The sequence below is a fragment of the Zootoca vivipara genome, chromosome 5 (assembly GCF_963506605.1).
Source record: "Zootoca vivipara chromosome 5, rZooViv1.1, whole genome shotgun sequence".
In the NCBI taxonomy this organism is placed as follows: domain Eukaryota; kingdom Metazoa; phylum Chordata; class Lepidosauria; order Squamata; family Lacertidae; genus Zootoca; species Zootoca vivipara.
This window is the reverse complement of record NC_083280.1, coordinates 46,084,555-46,108,677: the sequence shown is the minus strand read 5'-3', so window position 1 is coordinate 46,108,677 and position 24,123 is coordinate 46,084,555. Positions and strand designations below refer to the sequence as shown.

The 24,123-nt window shown below is 42.6% G+C and overlaps 1 protein-coding gene across 1 annotated transcript; it reads left to right on the top strand.

Annotated features, from left to right (window-relative positions):
- Window positions 1–988: 988 nt before the first annotated feature.
- Window positions 989–22,034, top strand: ITPRIP (inositol 1,4,5-trisphosphate receptor interacting protein). Its single transcript, XM_035133091.2, has 2 exons — window positions 989–1,231; window positions 17,994–22,034. The coding sequence occupies exon 2, from the start codon at window positions 18,007–18,009 to the stop codon at window positions 19,654–19,656; it is 1,650 nt and encodes a 549-aa protein (XP_034988982.1). The 5' UTR covers window positions 989–1,231; window positions 17,994–18,006; the 3' UTR covers window positions 19,657–22,034.
- The last annotated feature ends 2,089 nt before the right edge of the window (window positions 22,035–24,123 follow it).

Here is a 24,123-nt window from a genome sequence, read left to right as displayed (position 1 = left end):
AGGTAGGAGATAACAAACTCACAAGGAAAAGATATGAGTCGAATGGCCTTGGGCGTACCTAATAGTTCATATGCAAAGTGTGGTCCTTGTCTCTTTTGTCCATTATTATGTCTTCTTTTCGGGGACTCGGGTGGCGCTGTGGTCTAAACCGGAGAGCCTAGGGCTTGCCAATTGGAACGTCAGCGGTTCGAATCCCCGTGACGGGGTGAGCTCCCGTTGTTCGGTCCCAGCTCCTGCCCACCTAGCAGTTCAAAAGCACATCAAAGTGCAAGTAGATAAATAGGTACCGCTCTACTTTAAATTGTTTTAAATGCTTTTCTCATTTGTTTCTTCACTCTCCTCCCAAGGAGCTTTTTGTTCTGGGAGCTCACACCAACCCTGGAGGGTAGGGTAGAGCAGGCTGCATGGTAATAATTCCACCAAAGCAAGGCCCACGGGTATTTGAACCTGGATTTATAACGTCCAAATTCTTGGCACCGGCAACTGGCTATTATCGATCGAGTATAGAGATTGGCAAGCCGATTTTACGGAAGAAAAAAGTAGAGAAAGAAAGAAAGAAAGAAAGAAAGAAAGAAAGAAAGAAAGAAAGAAAGAAAGAAAGAAAGAAAGAAAGAAAGAAAGTGGGTTCCTGACTTTTTAATGGGGGGGATGAAACTTTGCCTATATAGAAGTAGCGGGAGTTGCTTCAGTTCTCGCTCTGTATTTCATATATACAGTATTGCAAGTCACGAGGAGCAAACTCCGGAAACTTGTTGCGTCGTTGCTTTTCCCCTTTCCTCGCGTCTTGCACAACAAGCAGAAATTAAGGGCGTCCGCGATTTCTTCACCCCGCCGCGAGTTCCTGCTGTAATCGCCAAAGGCTGAGAGCGCTGATTAAAAAAAAAAGTTTTCTCTTGCCTTCCACCTTAAGGGCGTCCCCGTCCCGGGACTCGACCAAAAGTTGGGCGCGTGGGGGGGGGGGCGGGGGCGGTGGTTGTCAGAACGAAAAACAGCGACCGCCAGGAAATGAGTAAGCTAGAAAGTGATCGTCGTAGTAACGCCAGCTTCGTAGCCAGAGAAGAATGAGTGTGGAGGATGCTGAGAGAAACTGGAAGGAGCTCCGACTGAGCCCTTTGTCCGCCTAAACTTATCCAGCATGAAAGCCGCGTGAAAAAGTCCGGCGTAGGAAAGGACGCGGGCAAAGAGATCCGTGTTAACCGTTTAGGGTCATACAAGAAGTTTGCAGGACGCTGTGAGTACGAAGTTTAGCACATTCTGCCGCCAAAAGATGGCCATGCAATATATTGCTTTGGTGTGCGTGCGCGCGCGTGTGTTGTGTGTCTTTGTGTCTGAAAACGCGGTTCCAAGTTTGAGCCCGTGTTGCTTGTCGAGGAGTGCGCCTCACCTCCATCTTCGCCGACCGGGGGATGCGAGTCTTGCCCCCTCGCTTTGCCCGCTTCCGCCCTCCCCTTCTGCTGGACGCAGCACCCGAGGACGCCTCCTCGTGAGGAAGGGCGAGCAAGGCGCTCCGAGGGTCTGCGAGAGGTATGCGCGATGTGGCCTTAACAAGAGGAAGTTGGGCTTGTAGTGAGCAGGGCAACATCTTTCTTAGTTACTTGAGAAATGAGAGCGGAAGAGGCGCCTCAAGCATGGCAGGGGAGAAAAAGGACCATTTAAAGATACAGTCTCTTTCCCAAACCCTGCACTTCCCCCACGAAAATAACTTCGTTTTTGTAGCTTGCTGCTGTATGTTGGTGCATCCCACACAAAGACATACGTTGGCACGCCTGGGTTGTACTAAATGCATTTCCTTAAAAGTAAGCCCTACTGACTTCTGCTTCACTTAATACGGTATTAAAGAGATAGATGTGCTCATGGGCATAGCCAGGATTTTTGTTCGAGGTTCTGCCCCCCCCCAGTTGCTATGTATTTTTATTGAGGGGGGGGCAGCTACACCCATGGGTGTGCTTAGGATATTTGGCATATCCTTAGCATATTTGGCATGACCCACTCACTGCAATTCAGAAAGTAAGGGGCTGCCATCACATAGTAAATGATATAACATTCTTCAGATAACACGGGACAAAGAATAAAGGATGTGTGAGTTAAATAACACTGACTTTGTTCTATCCATCATACCTACTGTAGGGACTGTTCATATCCAATCTAGCTTCTCATCAGGTAGGTACTATAATGGTTGGGACTAATTTATTTACAGTTTTATATGCTGCCCAATAGAACTGGCCTCTGGCTGATTTATTGCAATTACAATCAATAAAACAATAACAAGTAGCACAAACATGTCAGTGGCATCAAGGGGGGAAAAGTATAATAAGATGCACTGTGTCACTAAGAGAGCACAATAGAGCTACAATTCGGAGGATTAAGAGTGCGCAGATGTACCGGTAACAGAGCCTATGAGAATTAAATGATTTTCATCTGGTGCTGAAAACATTTTTTAAAAGCAGCAGGTAAGCCTCCCTGGGGAGGGCATTTAAAAACTCGAAAGACTTTGGCAGCAATCCTGCATACACTTATTTGGAAGTGAGCAGCACTGAGCTCAGTAGCACTTGTTTCTGAGTAAATATGCATAGGGATGGGCTACCAGACTCGTTTTATTCTACTGCTTTGGATAATACATTGCTACTTCTGACTAGAAGGGGATTGGAGTATTAAGTCTCAATGGCTACTAGTCATGGCTGCCCATCAGAGGCAGCATACCATGCAATGCCAGTTGCCAGGGAGCAACAATGCGAGAGTGCTGTTGCGCTTAGGCCGTTCTTGTGGGCTTCTCAAAATTATCTGCTTGGCCACTGGGGGGGGGGGGAAGGCTGCTGGTGGTTTAAATATAATTTTCAGCATAGTTCTTCTGCTGGCCAGCAACACAACTAGTGCTTGCAAAAGCATTGTGATTATTGGTGGAAGCAACTGATAGAAACATTAGAAGCAGAAATTAGAGGAAACTAACCACTAGGGTAGGTACGTCCAACAGGTAGATCGTGGTAGTCTGTGGTAGATCACTGGCTCCCCTCAAAGAAGCTCAACAACTTTGACTCCCCTAAAAAAGCTCAACACCTTTGACCTGAACCCCTAAAAAACGGGCTTTCCTCCCTAAAAAAAGCTCAACAACCTAAACCCCCCAAAATGGGATAGATCACTGCCTCTTTTTAACTCTGAGTAGATCGCAGTCTCTTGGGAGTTGGCCACCCCTGCACTAGGGTATCCAAAGAAGGGGCTCAATGAAACATTACACTATATTTTGCATATTTGACGTGACCCACTCACTGCTGAACTGAAAAATATACTTGATGCAACTCTGAGAAAAGATGGGGTGTGTGCCTGTAGCTCTGTCTATTACCATATATACGTGCAACAAAATGCTTGCCTGTAACTGTGTGTGTGACCATAAAGTCAAAAAAATTTCCGCCCAGCTGCATAGTTTCCATTTAGGTTTTTAATAGTGGAGTGCTCCTGAAAGGTAGACATTCCAGTTCTAGGTCGGGAGCTGGCACAGTTTGGGTGTGGCATGGGCAGGGTGGCATGGGCAGGGTGTGGCATGGGCAGGGTGTGGCATGGGCAGGGATGCAGCTGTGTATGAGGATGCCTGGTCCACGTGCTGCCAGAAGCAGTAGGTGCCAGCTCAGCTGTACAGTGTATAAGCAAAAGCCCTGGCCCACACTTTTTTTTAGCAGAGAAGCAGGATGTGAAGTACATGGGAAAGAATGGAGCAATGTGCAGCAACAAAACAGTGGAAAAGAACCACATTTTTGGAACCTTGCACAACATTAACTTAGTGGAACTGGTGTAAACTTTGAATAACATGCATGTTAACTGTATCTACTTCTGCTGACCATGTGACACCTTTCTGAGGCACATGTTGCAGTCCAGTTGGCAGTAGTCTAGTGCAGTTTGAAGCAACTTGTTCAGCACTATGGACAGTTTTGGAGAAAATATTTTGAGTTATGGATTGCTGCTGTTTTGCAAGTTTATGTAAACATTTGCATACATGTAGAGATGGCTCATCTAGGCCCCTTCTGCAATATACATTAAAAGCAATACAGTGGTACCTCAGGTTTCAAACGCTTCGGGTTACAAACTCCGCTAACCCGGAAGTAGTTGCTCGGGTTGCGAACTTTGCCCTAGGATAACAATTTAAATGATTTATTTAACTAAAACAATAACATTATAGCGTATGTATCCATGTTTGTTAACTGATGTTGTTAAACGGTTGTTTTTAAAAAATAGGCTGAGTTTTAGCACACATGAAAAACTTAAAACAAATCCTTATTTCCTGAGGAATAGCCTTTGGACTGTAATGTAACATAAATAGAAAACTATATGTAGAAATATTTTTCCTCCAAAAGCATTTTATTTTAAAAATCCAATTTAATTTTTTTAAAAAAAATTGATTTAAATAAAAAAATCATTTTAAATTTAAAAATCTGTTTTTTTTCTTTTAAAATCATTGATTTTTATCCACCCTGCTTTTAACTGGAAAACTGCCCAACTCTGCTTTTTGACATCTGGAAGAGTATTATCATTTCTAAACAGAAGGTATAGACATGGAGAGTCTCTGTGTCACTGTGAGGCCTTACGAGTCATGATGCATCATTTCCATGGTGCTGCAAATTTGCCTTCTAATGGGAGGAGAAGATTTCCATTTGGCTATTCTACCAAGCAATTCTTTATTGCCTCCTGGTTACAAACCAAGCAACCATTTTTGCTCGCCACAGACATGTCTCAGATGAGTCATGTGTTGGCCAATTGCCTTGTATTTGGTGGATCTGCCATGGAGACACATGGCATGGCCCTTCTAATATTTTCTGCTGCTTCTCGAAGGAAGAGGGTGAGTGATATTTATCTAAATTATAGACAGATCTAAAGTTTCTGGTAACTCCCATAATTTCTTTTTGCTTTTAACTCTTTTAAACTTTTTATTAGGGAATTGTTTGGTTTTATGTTTTTATATTGTTGTGGACTGCTGTGTTATATTTTCATGATGCAGCGGTAAATAAATCTTTATAGAAAGCAAGCAAGAAAGTTATACTGTATTGGCATTCTTCACTTTGTGATGAATGTGGGTGAAATGCTTTGGTGAGTCACCACACCTGTCTATTCTTGTACTCTTTATTCTCTGCCTCTATTTAAATGTACGTGATGCAGAAACTCAGCTCTCCTTCTGGAAACTGCATGTGGTGCTAACAGTACATGTTTTATTTTAGCATCTTTACTACTGGCAAATTCATTGTTCATAAGGGGCTTTCACTTTCTTCATCTCTTACAAACAGGAAAGGAAAAGCAAATGTCCGTCAGATGTGAACTATTGATTTCACGTGAACTTTTTTTGCAAACTCTTCCCCATCATTGCAGTCACTTGTGGGAGTCTGTCTTTCATTTATGGCAAGACCCTTGACAATTTAAATTGTAGAGGTCAGTTTCTGCCATATGCTTTTGGTCCCTTCAAGGGTTTTGACATAAAACGGGAAATCTGGTGACATTCTGAGGCATTTCTAAAAATTCTGTCTCATTACTGGTGTCACTTTTCTCATCTTCAAAATCTATAGCAAGAGCTATAATTTATTCTTCCACCTGGATATAAATCAAACAGACTAGAGAAAGGAGTACCTTTTAAAAGGCTTAAAGCAGTGTCTTCTGACACAGTCCAGCAACCAAGTAAAATAAAAGTAGAAGCAATACAATTGAGCAAATCAGCTGTAAATGGTTGAAAACATGAGGTTATTAAGGTATGGCCATGCAGCCTGCTAGTCTTTTCACACTTTAAATGATATTACACTTTATAGCTTTAGAGTTTCTTATGTGCACTGTTTATTCCTGTTAAGGAAAATTCTGGGGTGAGCTGGGCTGGTGAGTATCCTTGCACCTCGGAATTTTCCTTAACATCCTAATCAACCACTGAATTCCTGGTGTAAATCTTTTTCATCGTCTGAGAACTTGAAAGGAGTCATTTTTGGGTTGCCATATTTCAAAAAGTGAAAATCCGGACATATATGTTTTTTGAGGTGTGGCCACTGCCTTCAACCACAGTATTCCAGGTATGTCCGGATGTATGGCAACCCTGTATCTGTAGCAGTTATGGTATGTTGTTTGCTCTGGAGCTGCTATTGAACAGAGATGCCTGAGTTTTCAACCTTTTTTATCTGTGATTTGAGATAGATGTTGTAAGCTGCTGTGAATGCCCTTGTTCTGACCACACAGCCTGTAAATGACTGCATATCCCTAGTGGTCCAAACAAGACTTCTCTTAAGTTGTCTGAAGGATGAGGAAACATTTGAGTTCTTGTTTACTTTTATAACTAGATCTAATTCTTGTCCCTTTCTTAGTAAATTGGTGAGTGTCCAAGTGGGGAAGCTTTTGGTCCAGGAGTGCATTTTGTCACCATGCATTCTCACCGCTTTCTGCCAAGTTTTCTCCACTTCCTCCTTTTGTTTTGACAACTTCCTGTTCCAAGGGCACATGATACAGCTACTTTGCTGAAGCAAATCAGGTCTGGATCTGGCTGGTCAATGCCAGATAGTAGACTGCCCTGGAAACCCACCTGTCCAGACTTGAGTTCCATGATGAAAGAAAGGTGAGAGATAGATACATGATAGATAGATAGATGGTAGATATAAATCCTGGTAGGAGAAAGGAGAATGGCAAGTGGTTGTAAAATAAAAAAATTCCTTCAGTAGCACCTTAAAGACCAACTAAGTTTTTATTTTGGTATGAGCTTTCGTGTGCATGCACACTTCTTCAGATACAGTGAAATGGAAGTTTCCAGGCACTTATGTAGAGAAGGGGTGGGGAGGGGTGGGGATGGGGAGGGGGGATCACTCAGAAGGGTGGTGGAAATGGGTGATTGACTGACTGATAGCTGTTGATGACCGCAAACGACTGCAAATGGTTTTGCATGAAAAAGCAAGGGTTGAGATGGCTGAAGATCGCTTATCATGTATAATGAGATAAGAACCCGATATCTCTGTTCAAACCAGGTCCCTCCATGGTTTTGAGCTTGGTGATAAGTTGCAATTCAGCAACTTCTCTTTCTGAAATTCTGAAATTCTTTTGTAGTAAGACAGCTACTTTGAGATCTTGTATAGAATGTCCTGGGAGATTGAAGTGTTCTCCTACTGGTTTTTCTGTCTTCTGGTTCCTGATGTCAGATTTATGTCCATTTATCCTTTGGCGTAGGGTTTGGCCTGTTTGTCCAATATAGAGAGCTGAAGGGCACTGTTGGCATTTGATGGCATACACAATGTTAGAGGATGAGCAATTAAATAGTCCTGAGATGGTATGTTGGATGTTGTTGGGGCCAGTAATGGTGTTGTCTGGGTGTATGTGGCAGCAAAGTTGGCATCTGGGTTTATTGCAGGCTCTGGTACCAGTGTCCATGTTAAGTCTGGTACCAGTGTCCATGTATACAACCACCAGACTTAACATGGACACTGGTACCAGAGCCTGCAATAAACCCAGATGCCAACTTTGCTGCCACATACACCCAGACAACACCATTACTGGCCCCAACAACATCCAACATACCATCTCAGGACTATTTAATTGCTCATCCTCTAACATTGTGTATGCCATCAAATGCCAACAGTGCCCTTCAGCTCTCTATATTGGACAAACAGGCCAAACCCTACGCCAAAGGATAAATGGACATAAATCTGACATCAGGAACCAGAAGACAGAAAAACCAGTAGGAGAACACTTCAATCTCCCAGGACATTCCATACAAGATCTCAAAGTAGCTGTCTTACTACAAAAGAATTTCAGAAATAGACTGGAAAGAGAAGTTGCTGAATTGCAACTTATCACCAAGCTCAAAACCATGGAGGGACCTGGTTTGAACAGAGATATCGGGTTCTTATCTCATTATACATGATAAGCGATCTTCAGCCATCTCAACCCTTGCTTTTTCATGCAAAACCATTTGCAGTCGTTTGCGGTCATCAACAGCTATCAGTCAGTCAATCACCCATTTCCACCACCCTTCTGAGTGATCCCCCCTCCCCATCCCCACCCCTCCCCACCCCTTCTCTACATAAGTGCCTGGAAACTTCCATTTCACTGTATCTGAAGAAGTGTGCATGCACACGAAAGCTCATACCAAAATAAAAACTTAGTTGGTCTTTAAGGTGCTACTGAAGGAATTTTTTTATTTTACTTCGATCCAGACCAACACGGCTACCTACCGGCAAGTGGTTGTGTAAAGGAAACCATAGTTACTGCTGGGAACAGGACATCCAGACATACAGTGGTACCTCTACTTACAAATCACTCTACTTACGAATTTTTCTACTTACAAATGGAGCTCCGCCCGCCATCTTGGATGCGGTTTAGATAGGATTTTTTCTACTTACGAATTTTTAGATAGGGTTGCTTCGACTTACGAATTTTTTCTCCCAATGCATTCCTATGGGATTTGACTTACAAATTTTTTCGACTTACAAATGTGTGTCCGGAACACATTAAATTTGTAAGTAGAGGTACCACTGTACAGGGGTACCCACTCAGCCCTACCTTTGTTTCAGTCCATAGAACGAATGGGTATGACTGTATAGGGATTTTAAGTCCTATTGAAATACTACAGAAAAATTGCTGTATGAAAATCTCGTGGGATCTGCTGGTCCTGGGTCTTACATGCTGATAGCAACGCATCTGGCCAGTGGAAGGAAGAAATGTCAAAAACTATGCTATGTATAGTGCTTGTATTGACTAGGATTGTTATTGTGTGTGGCTCCTTTTCATGGGCATTGTTATTTTAGGGAGTCCCCAAAAGCAATTGTCATGAGATAATGTGATCAAATGAACTGCTGCTGATGCTGCTTTTAAGCTTCTCATTGAAACCAGAGCAACTTTCATAATATTGTAGCACAGTCCTCAAGCAACAAATTAAAAAAGCAGAATGTTATTTTTAATGCATGTAGTTGTGCCTATAAAACCACATGACCGAGAAGTGCTGAATTAGACTTGGCTGGGTGCTAAGATCTTCTTCAGTACAGCATACTTTTAAAGACAATTTAGAACAAGGTGCTAGGTTTCAGATAAAACTGGTTGAGAATAACTTTGGTTGTGCAATTTTGTTCAGCTATTTTTCAGGAGAAAAAGTGAATCGTCTTCCCTTCAGGAATACTACACTGCTTCTGTTTGCCTTGTACAGGAAAAGCCCTTAGGCTGTTAAACAATATGTCACTCCTATTGTTTTCTGAAAGAACAAATACTTGACCCTGTCTCCATTTGGATTGCCAGGCATTTGTGCTCTGGTAAAGGAGGAGCCACTTCGAACATCACACAGGAAAAACGTCAGGATTTCCATGAAAATTATTTAACCTTAATAATTGAAAGGGAGGTCATTTCCAAATGTTATGCTGGAAAGAGTGGCCAGTGCGGGCCAGGTGACTGACTGCTCTGGCAAAAGCAGAATGTTGCTAGTATTTGTAATCAGTGGCAGCATTTTGAGATACATGGCATAACTAAAGTTTTCTTTTGAATCTTCACAAAGCTACCTAGAGATGTCCAATCTGCTGTGTACCTATTCCTAACTGGTAGCTTTAAAAGCCACATTGATGGGGAAGGGCAATCACCTCGTTTTTGCCATTTTTGGCATAGGTAGCACAGGACCCATCAAAAAGAGTGTTCATAGCGGGAGGCAAAAATGGGCATTTTGCATTTTTCTTCTGCTTCATCCCCAGGTCTAGTCTGACACCCAAAAGGCTGGTAGAGGAAGTACTGATGCACTGGACCCATAGCCGACAGGATCCCCAGACTCCTTTTGTAGCTAGATGTGCATCTACCCTTCTAAGAAATTTCTGTGAGATGAGCCTGTTCTTGCCTTTTAGTGTTTTTAACCAATAAATAAAGGCAGAACTGTGATTGATTAGTTGTTTAGACAGCAGGTGATAGGAACCCCTGGTGTTGCTTTCCGCTCCTCTTGAGTGGCAGCCCTGTTTAGGGAAGCTTTTAATGTTTGATGGATTTCTGTATTTTAGAATTTCTGTTTTTTTTGGAAGCCGCCCAGAGTGGCTGGGGGAACCCGGCCAGATGGGCGGGGTATAAATAATAAATTATTATTATTATTATTATTATTATTGAGTGCAGTTTTCCTGCTTCTGTCTTCTTTTCTACTCTTTGGAATCTCCATATTTTGATTTTGCTTTCTCCTAAGCAACCAGGATGGACCTTCCTGTGGTGGGCTCTTCTGAGATCAGACACTCCGTAGAAGTTAATTTCTGAAAATCCCGCTGGCACTGTTGTTGACATCAGAAATCAAATTGGCAAAGATGTTCCTGGCCATAGAGATAATGTGATATGGAAAGCTTCCTTTGCTTTATTTCTGCATAGTGGCCTGCTGTTAAAGACATAGGAACACTATATGTGCTGTGGCAGTGGTAATCCTAGATAGCCTATAATCTTGGTGGAACACCAAAAACGCTGTGAAAATGCCTTTTTTAAAAAAAAAAGTTTTGAAAAATATATTGAATTTGCCATAGCTCACCATCGCCATCTAGAGTCACATTTGTATATTGCACTTTACAACACACCTAAAACATTTTATTTGCCACTGTATAGCCGAGTCCCTAGAAAACATGGCCAGATAAACTAAGAATCAGAATATGTAAGAAACACGAAGGAGAGTACAAGGAAATGTTGAGGCAATATTTGCTACTTTAAAAGATGTGGGTGGAATTCAATATCATTCTAAGGTGATTGTTCTCTCAGCACAAGTGTTTATGCTTGCGTGATGAAACAACCTCCTCATTTCACCCCCGCCCTGTCATCAGTTAATACAGGGGTAAAATCTTAGCACAAATCCCTCTTCAAGGCAGAATCAGCTAAATAGTTAACCTTTGACGGTACGCACAGGTATTTTGCTTTGATTTTAAAGTAAAACCTTGTATTATACCATATGGTATTAGCTGAATAATTTTAAACTCAGCATTTCAACACCACCAAGAGTGAATGATTGTTGTAGGGATGCTTAGAGATAAATACCATATTAAAATGGATGGAAATTGATTGTGTAAATGAAGACCACAAAAATATAAATTGCTTTTCCTTTGCTGTAGCCTCTGCACCCTTTACTCTCTTATGTGTAACAATCTTCCTTGCTGATCATCTTTTTAAGGTGGAGTGTCCTAATCTTTTAAAACTTTCATCATATCACATAAGCTGTCTCATGATAGCGGGGATTGCAAGAATTCATAGATGATCCATTATTATAGCAAGAGCTTTGAAGAGACAGCAGGTGTAATTGAAACAACTGCCTATATATATTTTACTCTCCTTGTATAGCCATTCCTTTAACGAGGTTTTAAAACATGTGAGCTACAGTTTGTCAAGACAGATTGGCCTGATTCAATTGGAACACTAAACCATAATCTAACGCTTCATGCACGAGCCTTCTCCTTCTCCTCACCTCCAAAGTGTCCACCGATCAGAAGTGTTTGCAGTTTCTCGTAAATTAAATAAAAATTAAATAAACGTTCACCCTGTTTACCATCCCAACCAGAGCCACATTCCTACAAGAATCTGCTGCACTGAAATGTCACAGAAGGATATATCATTTTTGGTGTTAAACAGAAGAGTGTCTGAAGAAGTGTGCATGCACACAAAAGCTCATACCAATGACAATCTTAGTTGGTCTCTAAGGTGCTACTGGAAGGAATTTTTTTATTTTATTTTGACTTTATTTCAACTTATTTCGACTTTATTTCGACTTATTTCAACTTCGGCAGACCAACAGGGCCTGTAACTGTAGACAATGTAATTTGAAAAAAGAGACATTGCACATACTTTTGTAAACCAAGAAATTTTTAATAAAAATACATTTTTATTTTTTTTACTAACTTTGTGGGGGTAACGAAAATCTGGGAGAAGGGAAGTTGGGGGGCCTCGCTTCTATCTTTACGGGCCCAAACAAGTCCAGAAGGCATTTTCCTGTTTCATAATTGGCAACACAATCAAAGCGAAGCAGTTTAATCACTCGATAACAGAAGCCAGGTAAACACCCCCTGAAGGGGTTGTGTCAGAGCTGCTCTGCTCTTTTTTCTTTCTTCCCTCTATACTACCCATTGAAGTAGACATGCAAAGTGGTGTTGGTGACACCCTTGTTCCATCTGATGTTGCTAACCAGCTGGTGTGCACAGGTAGGGTGGGAAAGCATGTATAAATATTAATAAAAGCTTTGTGTGTTTGTCAGGGCTGGGATTACGGTTGTTATGCATCTAATCTCACATACGCAAGAAGCTCAGCCACACCTTTCGGCCCCGAGCTGAATGCTGCTGGAGCACTAAGATCAACCAGCATAGCTTGCTTTTCACCAAAACGGCAAGTCTCTTAAGGAAAAACCTTCAGCCATGTGGGTCTTGCTATGATCTCGGCTTGTGGCATCTCTTCCCACCGGTTCCCGGAAAGCTTGCTAGATTGCCCACCCTTAAGCTTTGAAAGGAGCATGTTGGCGGTGTTGCTTGTTTTGCATGTAGCTTTTATACATAGAAATAGATGTCATGCACACATACTTCATATAAAATCTGCTTGTTGGTCCCCGCCCCCCGCCCCCCCGTCTCTGTATTGTGCCCTGCTGAACCAATTTTAAATCACCCTTTTGTTTATGAACTGTGGCCGCCAGTTGACTGTGGAAGAAGCCATGCCCATTTGATCAGGTAAGGGACTGGGACATGCCCCTAATGAGCGCCGCCTGTTATCTTGTTGCTGTCAAGCGTCTTCCCTGCTCACTTCCATGTCAGAGGCGCCTGTAGTTAGTGTTTCAAGACCAAAGCCCAGTTGCTGGCAACCTGCCATGCTATATTTGAATCTCAAAACATACAAGCTGTTCTCTAAAAATACAGAGCCAAAAAAGGAACTCTGTGGCACTTCCTGAAGATCTCTTGCTTGTGGCTTATTTTTAAACAACCTCGGTGGGATTTGGGTTTGGAATATAACTATTTCCTCCTCTATTTTTTTAGTTAAATAAGATATATTTAATTTTATATGGACGCCTTCTAATTGAAGTACTACCTAAGAGTTTAAGATAATAAACACTTTTTTTTAAAGACTATTCATGGTCCTCCCCCATTGACTCTTCTAAACAAAGGAGCCCTAATACTCTTGGCTGTTCCTTGTAGGGAATATGTTCTTTGCAGGGCTGCTTCTGCTATGCAGCAGGGTATAGCAAGGAAATATAGGAAGGCAGGTATTTGGTGTTTGAATCGTGCATCAAGTCTTTTGAAAGCGAAGGTAGCTAACCTGGTGTCCTCCAGATGTTTTGGACTACAACGCCCATCATCCCTGGACATTAGCTATGCTGACTAGAGGCTGATTAGAGTTAAAGCCCAAAACAAATGAAGGGCACCAGGTTGGCTACCCTCATTCTAAAGCGTTTGTCTTAGCAGAGGGGGATTTTTTTCTGGCTTCAGGCAACAAAATATATTGCGGCAGACCTAGTTCTATGTGCTCAATAACCCTTTGCTTCTCTCACCATATACCCCTTGCAAAAAAAACCCATGCTGGCTTCTAAGCCCCTCTTGGAATTCACACAAACTATTTGTCCTCATTTTCATGATCCTCTGCCAGCTTCCTCCATCTGATCTTACTGCCCTTGTCTCTCAATAAGCCATTTCACATTGATTGTCACTCCTTCCAACTCTTCCACCCGTAGTGTGGTGGCAAATCTAGAAGTTCAGAGTCCCTTCATGACAGTCACAGCCATGCTCCTCCTAAGAGTATACAATAATCTTGTAATTATACTGTAATAATAATTAACGATGCATTAGGACAGTGTTTCTCAACCCTGGGTCTCCAGCTGCTGTTGGACTACAACTCCCATCATCCCTAGCTAGCAGGACCAGTGGTCAGGAATGATTAGAGTTGTAGTCCAACAACAGCTGAAGACCCAAGGTTGAGAAACACTGCATTAGGAGGACCTGTGCAGATCTCCATACGTTTCCTTTCAGATAGCTGTACTGTGCATGTACTTGGGCAAATGATCCAGTGTGCTCCCAGTATCTTCTTTTGGAGTGACTTTAAGCTGTACTTTCATGAAGTTCCATTATACGTAATAGAACTTGTGCACCATTCTCTTGAAACTGAAGGAAGTGCCTTGTGTTTCTAGTCTTCCTAAATGCTTGGCTTTGGGGCATATACACCTCTGGGCCACTACCCGACTTTGAGCCACTCAAAAGTTGCCTGCTTTTTCAAGACATCTTTTTGGCAACCTCCGTCCCAGAACATCTGCACGGTGCCCTTCCTTCAGACCTCTCCTCAAAGCCCACCTCTTCCATGAAAAGTTTAGCATGGCCCCTTAATTCATTCCCACTTCTACCATAATACCTGCAATTGCATTGGATCAATTTCTCTTTACCCTTCCTGCACTCCCATCACTCTTCCCCATTATTATCAAAAGCTGCAAGATCCTCGAGGCAGAGGTCTGATTACTTCTTTTTCAATAGGCATCATGTTATACACTAGTGACTAGACCTTTGTGCAGTTTCTGATTCACCAATCAGAATTCAGTCTTGTAGCTAGTAAATCTGGTTTTTCTCTATCAGGGACTGCAGAAACAGGTTTATCTACCCCCTCCAGGGCTATCACCAGTCATGGGTGGTGGGTTGAATTCCACACTGTGCAGGGTGTTGTCCACCAGCAGCACTTAATTAAAAAAAATCTGGCAGATTTTTGTGTGGTTTTTGTGGTTGTGTTCTTGCTTTTAGAGCGTCTGTGTTTGATGAGCTTTAGCTTTCCCTTTGGAGAGTGGTGTGCTGGAAAAAAATGACAATTTTCTAATAATGTGCAAATGACGGCCATGTGAACATCTGCTGTAGATCCAACCTGATAAAAATGAAATAATTGTGCTGTACTTGTAATAAGGATGTGAGGATGTCACCTAGGAAAGAGTGAGGCAGGAAGAAATAATACCATTTCACTTTGCTCTTCTCAAATCAGTTGCAGGATTTGTGCTGATATCTGTGTGCTCTGGTGATGGATCTAGGGGTGTTCTTTTTAATGCTATCATTGAAAGCAGAGAAACAACAAGATAGATGGTTCGCTGTCCTTATCTACACAGCAAGACGGGAGCAACTCTAAAATGTTTGCTAAAATGAGGTTGAGCCAAGGGACTCGTACGCCTGCCCTTACTTTGCACATCCAGTTTGGCTAATCGTAAGTTTTGACAAAGAAGTCAAGAGCCTATGTGTTCAAATGGCTGTAATCTATTGTCCTTCCGTCTGTCTGATAGCACTCGTATTGTCACTACAGTGGGGATTGAGCTAGTACTGTTCTTCTCAGCCTGTAGACAAGACAGATAGGAAGGGCAGCATTGATCTCATGTATTCTCTTGTGCCATGTAAGAGTGGAGGGATGGTTCTGCTTTTGAAAAGGTCACTCTACCCTATTTTTAATCTGGAGTGCATATACCATTACACTGCATCACCTATACAGACTCTAGCATCTCGGGGAGAAACAGCAATAAACTATTGATCCATCTTCCAGTAATAGTTTTTAACCACCCCACTACCACCAATCAAATGCATACTCAACTGCAGTAGGGTCAACTCCCATGTTAGATAGATGGACAAACAGTTTAATTTTGTAAAATTAATGATGTTGCCAATGAGATTGATACGTTTCTAACTGACAGAATTGAATGTGGTGCTTCAGCAGTTGCCTATACAGTGGTACCTCGGGTTAAGAAATTAATTTGTTCTGGAGGTCCGATCTTAACCTGAAACTGTTCTTAATCTGAAGTACCACTTTAGCTAATGGGGGCTCCCGCTGCCGCTGTGCCACTGTTGCGCGATTTCTGTTCTCATCCTGAAGCAAAGTTCTTAACCCGAGGTACTATTTCTGGATTACTGGAGTCTGTAACCTGAGGCGTCTGTAACCTGAAGTGTCTGTAACCTGAGGTACCACTGTAGTTGGGAAGGTTTTCATTCCTCTGTCATATGTATGCGGTTCACTTGTAAATAAAGGCCTTGCTTTGCGGCCATACCCAATCTGGTTGCTATGGTAGCTAACTGCCAGGATTGAGGGCAAGGTGGCAGCTGGTAAGGTAGTGAAAGATCCAGTCTTAGAATTACAAAGGGATGGCTATGCCGTAGCCGCCACCCCGTCACCCCCCTGAAACCAAGCCTGTTGATGCTACCTAGTGATGAAAATTTGTCTCTGGACAGAGGGGCCCCTTACCTGGCTTCTCACCCCTATCCTCTTAAAAAATCTCTGGACAGCATCCGTGTTCTCTTTTCTCATGATTGTGGTGGAGCAACAGTAATGTGCTCTGTTGTGGCGATACTTAAAATACTGATCTTTTTTGCTAAAGTAGCAAAAAATTCCTTGTATATTGATTGATTTATAGCAGGCATGTCAAACCTGCGGCCCTCCAGATGTTTTACAATTCCCATCTTCCCCAACTGGTCCTGCTAGCTAGGGATCATGGGAGTTGTAGGCCAAAACATCTGGAGGGCCGCAGGTTTGACATGCCTGATTTATAGGGTAGGACAGGCACCAGGTTGGGGAAGATTGGTTTAGGCTTTAGAGGGATATGTGAAGAAGGGTTCCTGCAGTGATGTCAACAGACAGGCTATATATTTGGTGTCATAGATGCTACCGTGCAACGGCAATCTTTCCTGATCCTCTCTCCTTTCTCATTACATTTTTCCTAAAGTTTTTATCTGTGTATCCACATCTACATTCTTCATTACTTTTTGCATCTGTCTCCCTTAAGTGCAAAGCCCTTGTCTCACTCTCGTTTTGGGATGTGCACAGGCTGCTAAACATATAACGGACACCTGGATGGGAAATCGATTTGCAAAACAAAAGAGACTTCATCTAGTAAAAGATAAAGGCTGCGATCCTAGGCCACATTGAATTCAGTAGGACTTACCGGTACTGAGTAGACATGGCATGGATTGTTCTTATTCGTTAAGCTGGTGTGCTATGATACTGCAGAGGGGCGAATCTTTGAATCATATTCGTTTACAGGCTAGAAGGGAATAATTATAGGCTCCTGGCAGCTGTGGGAACAGGATGGGTGCACATCAGCACTGTGGAAATATTAAATGGAGCCCTTTTGGAGTCAGAATTACCATCTGCTTCCTCTCACTGTTCACATTATGCAGGATGTATATTCGGGATGGGCCGCATGTGGCAGCCCCCCCTTACCTGTGACTCCTTCCATCACATGACCAATTTCTATACCTGCCATGGAGCTGGGTCTTTAGATCCCCTCTCCCCACACACTTTGGGCTCCATGCTATTGCCATACAGTGATGACATGGTATGTGCTACACCATGAGCAGAACTCCTCCTCAAATAAAATCCTGCAACAGCAGTAGCTAGGGCTTTTCTGAGATCCCAGAAATCACTATGGCACCATGATGTTGGCTGCAGGGAAGCTTCTGATAGTGTCTGACTTCAAAGAACAGAGCATCCTATGGACCACAGCACTCTAGAGCAGGCACCCCCGAACTGGGCCCTACAGATGTTTTGGGCCAGTGGTCAGGGATGATGGGAATTGTAGTCCCAAAACATCTGGAGGGCCAAGTTTGGGGGTGCCTGCTCTAGAAGCATGATCCACAGGCCATGTGCATAAGGGAACACAGATTATTCAGGCAAAACAATTGTTCATAATATAACTGCTTTCTATGGGAAGTATTCAAGTAATGTTTTGTGCTTTGAGATTTTCTTACAATCAAGCAGTAAATAAATATTGTGACATAAATAAGGATTAGTGCTACCGTACATCAGTTGAGATTTTCCCCCACCATCCCCAAATCTGCTCCAGAGGGTTGGAGGAAACCCCAGCACAGAGTTAGGGAGTGGGCAAGGAAGAAATCTTTGCACAGACAGAATCTTAGCGCTATCACCACATTGAATAACAACCCTGTATCTGAAAGTTCGCAGATATTTCTTGTGTTCCTGTTTGGTTTTTATCCACTAAGCCAAGAATTCATCTGATTTCCTTTGTGTGCATGTGAGATCTAAACACAACTGACTGTTTCTCTCCCTCTTCCTCACAGGAAAGTTTTTGCCATGCCAGCAGGAATCTTCCGGGTGTGCCTGGTGGTTATCACGGCTATCGTCAACCATCCGCTCCTCTTCCCAAAGGAAAATGTCACTGTTCTTGAAAACACACAGGAAGTCATCCAGAAGATGAAAGAGCGGGAGGAGAACCTGAGGCTGGAGCAGCTTAAACTGGAACAGGAGATTGCCATGCAGGAGACCTTAACAAAGCCTTCAGTGAAGGCTGCAGAGACAGAGGAGCAATACAATCACAATCCCCTCTCTTGGAATTTCTGGACTGCTTTGTCCATGGTGGTTTTCCTTCTGATTGAGTTTTGGCGGCAGGACTACAAGGAAGGGACTTGGCAGAATTATGCCAATGAGGAGGATGAAATTAGTGTCCTTGGGAAAGCGCTCAAGGGAGTCGTCCTGCCAGACAATGCCACACTGGCTAACTTCTATGAAAAATGCCTCCAGATTGTGACTGGTGATATCGCCAGAAACCGAGAGCTTGTAGAAGGCTTTGCAGATGACTTGCTGGAAGCCCTGAGAAGTGTGTGTAACCGAGATGCAGACATGGAAGTGGAAGAATCCATAGGAGTCGGGAGCATGTATGAGAACTGGAGAGCTCACAAGCCCTTAGCTTGTGACTTCATTGTCCCTTTTACTCCTCCGGAGCCATATTGTTTCCAGTTAGAAAGCTGGTGTTCGGAAGAAACTGTCTCCCCAGACAAACAGGGTTATGGGATGATAAAGATCTCGCGGGCGGATGAGAACTCAACAGGATGTATCTGCGACAAGACTAAGCTCGGGGAAGACCTGCTGTGTCTTCTTCACAGCAAAATGAACCAAGCTAGGCAGAACCAACATATGGAGGACCTCCTTTGTTATAAGGACACTCGATACCTTGATTCTGACCAGGTTATGACGTGGTTCCAGCTTGCGCTTACTAAGGCATGGAACAAAATTTCACACAAGTACGAGTTCAACCTCACTTTCAATCTCCTGGATGCGCCTGGGGCTCTAAAAATCAAGTTTCGATCTGGAAAGACCATTACTTTCAACCTCACCCCAGTGGTACAATATGCTGATTCTGATGTATATTTCATCTCCCATTTCCCATGCAGTAGCCTGGCAGAGGGCCCCTCTTCCAGCATTCACTGGCTTCTCACGTTTGCAGTATATGAGAAGAGATACATCCAGTTTATTTCCAAAACTCTGCCTGCCAACTCCTGCCACCTCAGCTGCCTCCAGATTCTGTCCTTCCTTCATGGAAAGCAGTGCAGTCTAATGGGAGCAAGCAGCCTTACAAACTACCACTTCAAAACAGTGATGCTACATTTACTACAGACACTTCCTTGTGCAGACTGGGCCTCTACACAGCTGCAAGCCAGGCTGCAAGACATGCTCAAATTTTTAGAGAAAAGCTTGCAGGAAAAGAGGCTTTACCACTTTTTCGTTGGGAACAGGAACCTGCCAGAGGAACTGGGTATCCCCATAGAGTTCCAAAAGGCAGAACCTCTAAACCTTTTCCGCCTCTTTGTATTGCAACGAGGCGCTTACAGAAAGACTATGGACACGTTTCACGAGATGCTAAAGAACACAGCAGCTTTAATAAATGAATATGCCATGCATGTTCCCAATGGACGAGTGACCTCACTACATAAAGAACCCCTGTAGCCAAATCTCTGAGAATTACAATATGAACAGATCTCCCCCACTGGGAGCAAACTGCTTTATATGCTCACATAACTCCAAAGATTGGTAGAATGGAGATACTTTTCTCATTTTCTTCCCAATGATGTTGGCTGATATTTATGCAGCTTTTAACATTTAAACTGTTGTGTGTCAAGTTTGTTGTAAATAGTTTAAGCAAAAGAGGTATCTAATTTATTCCTATATCGACATTACAGACCTTGGGATTTGGTAGAGTCTCTGTGGTTTGTTTATGTGAAGATGGAGATGGTGGCAGCTCTGCAAAAGGAGTCCTTGTAGGAGAGAAAACATAGTTTGAAAATTGGTGGTAGAGGATCAGCCCTGTACTTCACAAATGATCAAACATCCACTGTGAAGGGAATTATTTTACATTGTCCTAAGCTATTAAGCAAATGCAAAAGTAGGTTGCAGAAATACCAGTTCAGTAGAGCTTCCTGCAACTATCTAGATAGCCTCTACATACTTTCACACCCTGAGCCCCTGGAGAGGATCTAGAATTTCTGTCCACCTCTAGTGTAATATATTCATATCTGTGAACCAATGGGAATACTTACAAAAAGCCATCCAATGATGCAAGCATCATGCAGGGTATTTGAGCATGCCTTTTCTACATTTCCAGCTACTATTGCTTTTAAGACTTGACACGCCAGTAAAATACCTTTTTCGTATTTCTCTCCGAACTGGCAAGAATAGTTTCCAGAACTGTTAGATTAACCACTAGCCTAAACAGATCATTACCTTGGTGCCAAGGATCTGAGTTTATTTTTACATGTTAAGTGTCACAGGCAGACCACAGCAATAAACTGCTGTTCTCAACAAAACGAAAGAATGACCATATGTTTTAAGATTTCCTGACATTCAGGTTGTTCTACAAATATGACATCCTGGATTGGTGCCCATATATTTGATGTAATGTGAGAGAAAGGAAGGACAAAAATTGAGGTGTGGTTGTTTTTTTTAAAGGATCCTTTCGGAAGGCAAAGGTGCTACTACCAGCTGTAGTGGCTGGGCTCTGACTCCACATTTGGAAACAGCAATGCTTCTGAATACCAGGGATCCACAGGAGGGGAGAGGGCTCTTGGCCTTGGGCCTTGTTTGCGGGCTTTCCACAGGCCACACGGAGAACAGGGTGCTAGATTAGATGAGCCATTGGCTCTTCCTTTACTGCTTTCCAGCTTGCATTTGTATCTGCTGTGATTCTGAACATGTGCCAGGTTTTGTTCTTTTCTGGAAAAGGGCTTTGGAAATGGCAGTTATCACTTAGGAAGTAAGACTTTACTACTGCTGCTGCTGCTATTCTCTAGAGTCTAGTGCCCAGACTGCATTGCTACGCTGCTGCTTAGATGGAACACACTGTGTTCTAATAGCAATAGTTAAATGCCAATGGGGAAAGTTTGTATTGCAGTGGGGAGGGGGGTTGTTTTTGTTTTAGGAATGGTCTCCTGAACTGAGAACTTGATTGCTGGATAAACAGAAGTATGAACACCACATAGGTTCATAAAGGAGCCAAACGTGTTTATAGGCAGAATTTTCATCTTACATAATAAAGCACTGCTCTCCTGTACATTACCTGCATGCCCATGTAGCAGTGTAGGTCCACTCAAAAGACACACAGAGAACATGGTTCCTGCCACCACAAATCTCTATTTAATCAGTCATTAGGAGGGAGAATATAGGGACCAAATTGTGCCCCTGCCCCACTCCCAGAAAACATGCCATTTGTGCTTTGTTAATGGATCAGCAATGCGCCTTTGCAACCGGGTCTCTGGGTGGAAGGAACCATAGATGCATACAGCCCCAGTATATGCATGTAGGTCTTATGCACATTTATGATTCTAGCTTGAAAGAGAGCTTTCTGACATCTGTATTTTCATTAAACTCTGTCTTCTGCCAGTTCCTCTCATGGAGCTACAATTCCCAAGAGTATCCTGGGAAGATCATTAAACCACTCTGGAAATGGTAGCTCTATGAGGGGAACAGGAGCCTCCTAGCATCTCTCAACTACCTTGACAAACTACAATTCCCATGATTCTTTGGTATGGCACTGTTTTAAATGTGTAGTGCAGATGGGGGCCAAGATGATGATGGTGGTGGTGATGGGCCAAAAAAGGGCATTTCAGCATTCCAAACCTGTTCAGCAGGTAGGCTAGTTACACATCCTACCAGAAAGAGCTTGCTCGCAGAGTGCTATTTTTCTAGAAAAAGAGGTGACAGAACTCACCATGAATACCTTCCTCGTTCTTAGAATGGCAAATGCACCCACCTGAGAGGTGCCAGAAATGAGTTCTGGCAAGCTCTGGCTGGAAAAAAAAAAGCCCTGCCCACACACTTCTTTTTAAATCGGCCCACTGGTTATTTCACTGACTCTGTGCAAATGCTTATTTGTTATCTGACCGACTTTAGGGACAGTGAAAGCTGAGCAAGTCCAGTCTCCAGTAGAAAGAAGTGCTGAAATATCAAACCAAGTGTAATGTGCTCCTTTTGGCCCACACTATAAGGACATAAATCCATGACTGAAGAAAACAATTTATATAATGTAAAAACCTTAAGGGGAAGATGGAAGAAACAGTGAAAACCTCTCTACCTTTAAAAAAACAAGAGTAAAGGTCTGGAAAATGGGTTTTGAAAAATGACAAGAAGTCCAGGAAAGCTATAAAAAGGTGTCAGATACCTCGCTGCAATACCTTCTTCCTTGTAGTGTTCTTTTTCTAGGCAGCTTCTGCACTTTTAAATTTTTAATGTTTCTTCCATTCTTGTCAACGTGCTATATAATTGACTCCTTGTAAAATAGTGGCTCCAGTTAATAGGCCTATTAAACAACCCATTGCAACTTCAGTTATTTTATTTTAAGTAATTACATGGTTGAAATGGAAAAATCTCTCTCTTCTTTCTCAGTCAGCAATATTTCCAGTTTTGCTGGTCTTGAAACAAAGCTCTCTGAGGAGACACAAAATCTGAATGTTTACAATATGACACTTTTTGGAGTTGTGTGTTTTCAAGGGGTACTTCCACAAGAGTTGCTATCCTTATCTAGGTCGTAATCAGGCACTCATGAGAGGTTTAATTAATCTGATGCTTTAGTAAGACTTTAAAAACACCCTCGACATTTACATTTAGTTTGCAAAATGCAAGATACGAAAAATGTCTTACTCAGCATGCAAACCAGACTGGTTAGAACAATTTTAAGTATGTACTATACTTACCTTCCTAAACCTTCTGCATGAGCAGAAAAACATTTTGGGAAAGGGTAAGATTTCGACTGAGTGCACACTTGCTTGGTAAGCCTCATGGAAAGCAGCCAGACTTTTCTGACAAAACAGTACGTAGCAGTATGCTACTCAGACCAGTTAATAGGCTGTGCTTCTTTCTGGGTGTCCAGTCTTGTGAATGTTCTGGAACATGCCTAGGTTGCCGCTGAAGGAGGAACTCACGGCAGAAATGGGAGACGCTCTTTGCAGGAATCCAGTATGGCCTGCACTGGATTTTGAGGCTGAATACACAGGACAGCTGCCACCTGCAAAGACTAGTTTAAAGTCATTTCAACTGGCAGATGTCAACCTGACAGAAGGGTGCTTGGGGGTGCCTCAGGAACAGTTAAGTGATATTTCCATTCCATCATTAAAAAAGAAAAAGAAAAAGCAAGCAGCCTCCATTGTATGCCTGTAATGTATGTATTCATCCTCAAGGTGACCTGAATAAGATTTATGCTTTATGTATTATGAATGGAAATCCACCAGTGGCAAAAGCATTGTGTAACCAAAAAGAAAAGAAAAAGAGGGAATTACTCATTTTCTTGCTTTGCATCCTTTCAGCTATAGCTCGCTATCTTCCCAAGAATAAGAGAATGTGCGTTGTTCAGTAAGTAAATCTGCAATTGGCATGTTTCATGCAGATTCCAATTTAAGCAGAGTCCTCTTGTTCTTCAGGTCCTCTTGTAAAGGACCTAGGATAATGGCTGACACTAATTGGTAAATGACAAAGTAGTAGATACCGCTTGTTCCGATTATTTAGTATTTACTGTGTAACTGCCAAAAACTTCTAAGAAGACAACAGCAGCTGCCCACATGTTGTATTTGTCCATGAAGACATGACTTCTGGGATAATATCCTTTTCTGATGCAGCACCCACTGCTGTTGCCCTAACAGCCTTGAGAAATGTGCATTGTTACACTTTTTTGGTTGGCTACTTGCAGCTAGAACCAGCCAATGGAACCAAACTTCAATGTACAGCTCGAGGATGAATCTAAGTCATTGTGTTTGTGGAACAACTACTGCACTGCCCCTAAATCTTTTCTAGAGGACCAGGAGAATCCCCAGAGCAGATTGGGTCACGGAAGAGGAGAGAGAGGGTAAGCTCTGTTAACATGACTGGCAGTTGTTCTGTTCAACCAGTAATGGGATTCAAGCCCAGGTGGGCTGGTTCTACACCAAA